At 30.2% G+C, this 8,510-nt stretch overlaps 1 protein-coding gene across 1 annotated transcript; it reads right to left on the minus strand.

Moving 5' to 3' along the window:
• Positions 1–2,426: 2,426 nt before the first annotated feature.
• On the minus strand, positions 2,427–7,612 carry LOC114185172 (nuclear/nucleolar GTPase 2). The gene is made up of 11 exons (XM_028072741.1): positions 7,264–7,612; positions 6,973–7,106; positions 6,748–6,877; positions 6,029–6,189; positions 5,559–5,660; positions 5,348–5,452; positions 5,078–5,206; positions 4,770–4,910; positions 3,958–4,058; positions 3,587–3,644; positions 2,427–3,266 (listed from the first exon to the last, which is right to left on the minus strand). Exons 1-11 carry the CDS (start codon positions 7,493–7,495, stop codon positions 2,883–2,885), a joined length of 1,677 nt encoding a protein of 558 aa, XP_027928542.1. The 5' UTR covers positions 7,496–7,612; the 3' UTR covers positions 2,427–2,882.
• Between the last annotated feature and the right edge of the window lie 898 nt (positions 7,613–8,510).

Genomic DNA, 8,510 nt, shown 5'->3' on the forward strand with positions numbered 1-8,510 from the left:
TATATATATATATATATATAATTGTTATTTATATTACATTTTATGTTAAGTAGGAAAACATAGACATTGTTTGATATTAGTATATATTGTTGACATTTTTTATAACAATATTTTTTATTATCATATTTATGTTTGATTATCATATATATATATATATATATATATATATATATATATATATATATATATATATATATATATATATATATATATATATATATATATATATATATATATATATATATATATATATATATATATATATATATATATTTGTATCACTCTTTATTATAAATATATTTATCCTATGTGTATTTTTAAAACAAGGAAAATGAACTATATATAATGTTTTTTGTATATTTAGCAATAATAATATAATTTTAAAATATATTTAAAAAATAAAATAAAAAAGTTTTGGAGGAATCGTTGCTCCCATTGGTCCTTAAGAAGGACCGTCCCTGATGATAAGAGGTTGGATCGGGTTAAACACGGATAGTGTCTATCTACAATTTGATCTACAACAAAAGTATTCAACATTTTATGTGTGCCATTACTTGTTTACTTGTTGAAAAAAATGTTTTATAGATTTTTTAAAATTCATTGATATTTATAGATATCTAAAAAAATATGTATGTTTAAAATTTTTAAAATAAAATCATAAAAAATAAAAAATATAATATAAATTTATAAATTAAATTTTAATTAAATTTAATCTAATAAAATATAAATTGCATTTTAATTTTAATTTTTTATGAATAATAAATATCTATAAATACAGATAATATAATATCATATCTAATCTATTTATAAAGAGGTATTAAAATATCTTGGGTAAATAATTTTGTCATCTATTATGCATTCTTAATGAGTTTCAAAATTTAGCACATAGAAAGTTAAGTCTACTATTTTCATATTGTGAAAAGATTATGATTATGAGATTGAAGGCTCATTAACTGGTACAATAATAAAAAAATATTATATTATTAATAAAATTGGAGATTACAGTAATAGTTTAAGACATTGCCATTCAATTATAAATCATGGTTATATGATTTTTAAATACTAGAATAGAATAAGACTTACGAAACACTTATTACATAAGTCACATCAAAAGTTACTAACAAATGTCAACTCGTTAGACCACCAATTTTGAACCAAGAGAACATCTGGCCAACTTTTGGGCACACAACGTGGGATTTTGGCAATTTTAGGTGCATCATTTAGCATGCAGGGACACTCTATTTATTTGGGACAGAGACAACAAATTCACAAAATTTATGTTTTTACATTTTCATCAATTGTCATAAAAAAAGATTTATAAATTAATATGTATTTAAATTTTAGAGTGAAAATGGGTTTCAATTCAACGAAACCTTATGAATTTATCCACTGAGTATTTGAGGTTTTCTTTTATCATATTCAATACATGTTTTCTGTTTAACTTTTTCTTTTATTATTTCAAGAAAGATCTAAGAATATAATTAAAGACTACACTGATAGCTATATTTTATACTACTTTTGTTTAAGGTGTTTTATCTATGTTCAGCTAAAATCATTTAATTAAAATATATAGGTTTAATTAAATTTCAAGTTCATAATAAATTTGAAAAATTTTAATTAGTTTCCTAATAAATCTTTAAGGTTTATTGCATACTCAATTTCAATTAATTGGATGATGTGATTTCAATTTCAATTAATCGAATGATGTGATTGTTAACCGAGTGATAGAAATATTTTTTTTAACCCATCATCACTTCATTAAAACATCACAAAGTTGAAAAAAAAAAACTACAGTAAAAATTCAATTAAAAAATATAATTTTATTACATACTTAATAGACCATAAAAGTATATTAGGAAGTCAATTCAATTCGAAAAATACAATCTTATTAAATACTAAATACATCATAAAAATAGATTAAGAATTCAATTGAAATTTAATATATAGATAACTCAACTTAATTAAGATGATATATTCAAACTAATTTCCAATTGTATCCGAAATTTACTATTCCGTGCAAAATTATTATCCCAATTGAAAAAGTAAATTGACATTCACTATTCCCCTGTTAACAAAATAGCAGGCACTAGTTTCACCCTGTTATTTTCCTACTTTTGGCAGTATACATTGTACGAAGTTACTTGGCCGAAACACACTGTATACGACTCTTTTTAAGATTTTAAATTAGAACAATAATCCTTTAATCCACTTTTATCTAATGATTATTAAAATACTAGATTAAAAATAATAAAAAAAATAAGTTAAAATATCATTTTTCTTTAAATTAAAAGTTATAACAGGTCAATAACCCTCTCATTTTATACCATCATATTACAATTGTTACTCTTAAACAATTTAACTTATATTTTAATTAAACATTTTAGTTTTAAAAAAAGTTATAAATCTACTTGTTGGAAAAAGGTAGGTGTCAAATATCATGAATATCCGCTTTGTGAAGAAAACCATCAATCCACACTTACAACTTTGAATCATATAATGGTATATTACGAAATAAAACAAAATTTCCACCATGGTACAAAAGCTATATCGCTACATCTAATGCATAAATAATAACTAAATAAAACCAATACTCAACAAAACAAAACCTCTCATGTGGGTGCTCTTATGATCTCATAGCACATAGCAGTACTTTCTCTATCTCACAAATCCAAACATCAATACAGCAACATTCCCGGAAGCAAAATCGATGCATTTAACAAGCGTCGTTGTGAGGTAGATGAACTCCCAAAAATGAAGCTGGCCACAGAAATGATGCGAAAGGAAAAGGAGTTGTTCTATTCCAAGCTTTTTAGAGGATGGAAATAGAGCCAACTTATAATTTACATAAAATTTCCTAAAACCTCCAATGCAACCATAAGTTATTACTCACTGATTGGGCCCAGCTCAGATGGAACCTTAGGAGGTGAATCCTGTTCAGATGTAACACTATCAGGAGCTGGAATATCTTCGTCTGCGTTATGGTTAGGTGGTTGCTCAGTCGCCTCCCCCTTCAACTCATTCTCACTATATAAATCCTTTTGAACAGGAACACTTATTTGCTGCTGTGATGAAAGAACATCTGCGATAGCCTTAATAGCAGCAGATGCTTCATTGCCATCAACTGTATCATCTATGTCAACACCATTAACATTAGGTTCTTCAGACCCTTCTTCCTGCTTAGGAGGAGGAACAAAAAAGGGAATTCTACCCCTCTGCCAGTCATGAAGTACCATTTTTGCTCCAGTCATCAGGTCAGGCTCACCACCCTGAAACAACCAACATAGGAAATAGTCACACAGTACGTTATCCAATCTTATTACTTAAACAGAAGTTGCTTTTCATTGGATGGATCAATTAAATAGATCACAAGACACCATTAAGTTCAGTAGCAGATTGGCTTCTGACTCTCAATAGTCAGCCAACCCATATTAGAAGAGGATGCATACAGAAAGCGTATCTAGTCTCGGCCAAATTGAGCATAGCCAAAACACATTAGTAAAGCTGTTCCCTTTCCTCGACAACAATGCTATCATGAAATAACTATCAGATGTTGAACTAATAATTCAGATCAACTAAAAAAGAATACCCTCAGAAGTTTGCCACTTGATTTGCAAAGCTGCAGTAAGAAGTCATTCTCGTCCTCCCTGGTGACAACAAAAAATCCTTCAGACATGACAGAACAGAAAAACAGGGTGAAAAGTTACTGCAAGGTATAATTCTGTCATTTTTTGTTTACTTGTAAATTGTCTAGTCTATAGTTAGCATGTGGGTTGATAGTATGCAATGGCATAAAAATGTTCTACATAAACTACAACAGCACATTATCAGAGATGAAGATTTATCACTGGATTGGCAAACTTTGGATATTTCAATCAAACAAACACACGAATACAAAAGGAGGACACACTATACAGTTAACCACATCTACAGCACAAAGTTGAGGAGACAGAACCATACCAATCTTTTATTTTGTATGCTCTCTCCAAATGTGCTTTCTTCACACGTTTCAACACCTCGCCTATATGGTCTGCAGCATCTTTCAAATTAGTTACCCGCACCTGAAAGTAAAACATCAATTAGCATGACTGTATTGAATAATAATAATAATATAATCAACCACAGAAAAATTAAATCCACTTCTACAAACAAAAGCAAGGAGCACATTGTCCACTGGACAAGCAAAACAAGTATGCCTCCTGAAAATAAGACTACAACATCAGATTACCAAACTAAAACTATGATGGTGCAGGAGATGTCAAGTTGAAACTAACTTCATCTCACTCAAATATACTATCATATATCAGCAATAGATAGTCACCATTCTGATAAATCAGGGAGAAAAACATTAACCACCTTCATATTTTTTGTGACATCAAAGTTTTTTAACAGTTTAACTTGTGTGTCAATACCTGGATATAACACCCAATTAAGTAAAACTGGTCATTCATCCTTTCAAAATACAAGAATAGTTTCCTGGACTCTAGTCCAACAAATCACAGTGTAATCAAATTAAGCAACCCAACAAGTTAGATGATATCACAGGAGACAACTAGGTTGATTAGATTACATTAAACCATATCCCTAGACAGTTTTAACCATTACAACACCAAAACCTTTTCCCGACTTGGTGAAATTGCCTACAAGGACTAAAGGACTACATCAATTCATTAAACTACACTAATAAAATAACCATTAAAACAAGTCTGAACAAAACATTCTTGATAAAAGCACATGACAACCAAAATTAGAGAAACCAGAAGGTAACCTACCACACCCTTCAACACAACATCTGTCTCAGAATCATTGTTGTGGTAGACTACACCTGGACAATCTATCAAAAAGATTCTCTTCGTAAGCGTAATATACTGCCAGACTTTCGTTTCCCCTGGAATTGGAGCAACCTTGCAGACCTTTCATCACATATAGTTAGATACATGTTAGTCAAATTGTTAAAGTGATTATTTCACAACAATAACTTAATACTTCAAAATATCATGCTGCCATTAGAGTTTGCATACACGCATAAGCAAAAGCTTAAGCAAAAAATGAGAAGAATTAAAGGAGATAGAACTATTACATTCTTTGTACGCAAAGTGTTGATTACTGATGACTTCCCAACATTTGGATATCCAACAAATCCAACAGATATTGCTTGCTTATCCCGTTTCAAACGTGCAAATTGTCTAAGTACTGATAGAAGAGAACCCTAAACACAATAATGACAAATAAGAAAGCAGAACATAGCAGATGCACAATAGCTATATCAAATTTCAGTTATATTTCTATCATAAATTAATAAAATTGGCAGATAAAGTAAACAAAATAAATGAAAGTGTATCAGACATACTTTTCCAAAGGACTTGTTAATGTTTGCATGGAATGCAAGAGTTGGAAATTCTTTAGACAAAACTCTAAGCCATCCTTTTGTTGCCCAAGCAGGAACTAGATCACACTGGAAAGGGAGAAACAAAATTAAGTTTGTTTTATGTCACAAAATAGCAATACAGGGCATTTAACATTTTAGATTAATACTAAAAACAAATGATATTGTTACCGACCTTGTTCAATAAAAGCACCATGTGTTTGTGCTTACAATTTTCCTTCAAATGCTTCTCTAAATGGTAACACCTTGTGCCTTGTGGATCCCTTGCATCTAGAACCTGCAGGAGGATGCATAAGGTATTCAAACTTAGAGGAAGAGAAGATGGATATGCAGGACAATTTCAAGGGGTCATGTTCAAAGAAATTTCGCCTACCATAGACTCTTCATCAAAACAAAGCCCAAAATAAACACAAAGAAAGTTGCTTAAAAAATGGAAAAAACTAACCGAGACATTTTTTCAAATTTGAAAAAAGATCTAACAACGACCATACATTGAAAGCAACATAACAACAGAAATGTCTAACATAAAGCTCATTTCTTTATGGCACAACCATGTCCAATAGAAACACAAACATGCACACTGCAGAAACATAGACATGAGAAAATCTACAAAGATAAAAAGAAAAAAAAAAAAAGAGAAAATACCTGGACAACCACATCCGACGAATCTATCACTTTGTAAAGCTCACCCCATATGCGTTTACTTTGACCCTTTTCAAACATGGTATGCCGCACTAAATCTCTAAATCCATCCCCATCATTAGCTTCTCCAGATGCACTAGAACCATACTTCTCTTCAAAAGCATCTGTGAAGTATCATAGAAAAGAGTAATGACAATAATCTCATACTAAGTAAAACACAATTAATTTGTACAAAGAAACTACCAATCACATAAAACAAGAATTCCCAAAATACAAACAAAGAAATTGATTGTTCAGTTTCACGTGAGAGAATCTGTTAAGTACATTATCATAGAACAAGTAATAGACCAAGGGGTGCTTTAGATAAGAAACAAAATCTAAACTTCATAATATAACTTTTAGAGCTGTTATTTCTAACTTTTACAAAAGTACTTCCCATCTCCTGTTTTCTCAAGTGATCTGGTGAAATGTAGGTCAGATAATTTATATAAAATAGTAAACTACTTTAGAAAAGAGTTAATAAGCAAGACATAAATAAATAAACATCATTGTTCTTGAGATTTCCTTATTCGGAGAAACTCGTGTAATCTCTGAATTTTTTTTGCTCGAAAATTTTTTCTCAGAACACACACACAAGCAAACAGGCCCTAGAATCTTAAAGATGATAACAAAACCCCATTGCTCATCCTACCTACAAATTCAAATAGAAACCATCCTTTTACCTTGAGAACCATCAGCTTTCTTCAGTAAGGACTCGTAGTCAGCCGCCAAGAGGCTGGGGCGCTTCCTTTTGGTCTTAGGTCCGAAGGCATCTTGAAAAGGCTCTCTATCAAGCAGGTGAACCCTGGCTTGCTACATTCAAAATCCATCAACTATTACTAAATTCATTCTCATTTTTACTTTAAAAAATGAACACTAGTCGTTCAAGCAGAACCTATCAAACAAACCTTCTGGTGATCATTGAGCAGCGACAGCGGCAGTTTCTTCTCCTTAAGAATCACATTGTAATTACTCGACATGCGGCTCTGCAGCTCTTCCCGGAAGAACTCCAGCTCCTTCTGATTCACAACACGCGTATTCCCTGCGGATTGTAATATTCGCAAGTTCAAGTTAACGAAACGCGATTATTATTATTATTATTATTATTATTATTATTATTATTATTATTATTATTATTATTATTATTATTATTATTAAATTAAGCAATTAAGTGATTGTTGTTACGAAATTGGACGTACCAAACCACCGGCGATCAGGTTGAATTCGTGTGCTGGGAAGCTCCTTGGATTGAAACTCGTTGGAGAGGACTTTTCCTTTTCGGTCGCGCACGGGCCTGGTGTTGTACATCTTGAGGCGGCGCACGGTGGCGGCCGAGCGCCTCTCCTTCTTCGTGTCATTGCTGCGATTAACGTCGAGAGAGTGCTTCGGCTTGCCGGAGACATTCACCTTCTTCTCCTTCTTCTTCGCCATTGCAGTGCAGATAGAAAGAGAGATTCAGTTGGGTTTGCTACCACTGAGTGCGAAACCAGCTAACGATGTGAGGGTTAGGGTTTTAGTTATGTGGAGAGGAACAACGAGAACTTTTTTCTGGCCACAACGATGGAATTAGAGACCCGGTTAAGTTAGTAAATGGGCCTGAAAGCCCAATAAAGGAAAATACAAATATTTTTTAAAATAACAAAATTAAATTCATCAACTTAAAATATAAAGACGCATTTTAAAAAACAAAATAGACTTAGAGAATTTATTAAAAAATATGCGCTAATTTATTTATTTTCAAAAGTAATTTAGATTTAAAATTTTGATTTATAAATAATTTTTTATTGTATAATCTTTAAAGAGTAAAATAAAATATTTAAATAAAATTTATTATCATATTAAAAAAATTAAATACCTCCTCTTTTAGAAATCAAAATCGTAGAGTTATCACATCTTAACCATATTCAATTGGTCATATATAGAAGGTTCAAGAATGAGTATTTAAAAAAAATGATTGGAATAATAATAGTTTATTATTTAAATAATATATTTTTAAAAATAATACAGAAAATTATTTGACTGATATATTTTCAAAATAATAATAATATGTAAATAGATATCGAACTAACCAATTAATAATTGCGAGTCAAACAAAAGTTCGTGTACTATAACTCCATAACCTTATGCTACAATAACTTTTTTACATGTTTCTAAATATTGTGAAATATCTTTAACATATATATAAATAATATTTTATAATATAATAATTTATTATTAAATTTTATTATATTTTTAAGAGATTATTGTATAATTATTGATTATCTAATATTTCTAAGATATTATGATATAATAATTTATGGATTACATATATTTGTAGCTTTTCAACTTGTATGCGAAATTGAAATATGTTTATGTCCAAAATTTTGGTATATTTTTGTTCCAAAATTTTAAAAATGAATGGATATAATCCTCTTACATGTTAAATGGCCTTTTAAGCTCCCATTAA

This window comes from Vigna unguiculata, chromosome 5 (genome assembly GCF_004118075.2).
Source record: "Vigna unguiculata cultivar IT97K-499-35 chromosome 5, ASM411807v1, whole genome shotgun sequence".
NCBI lineage: Eukaryota > Viridiplantae > Streptophyta > Magnoliopsida > Fabales > Fabaceae > Vigna > Vigna unguiculata.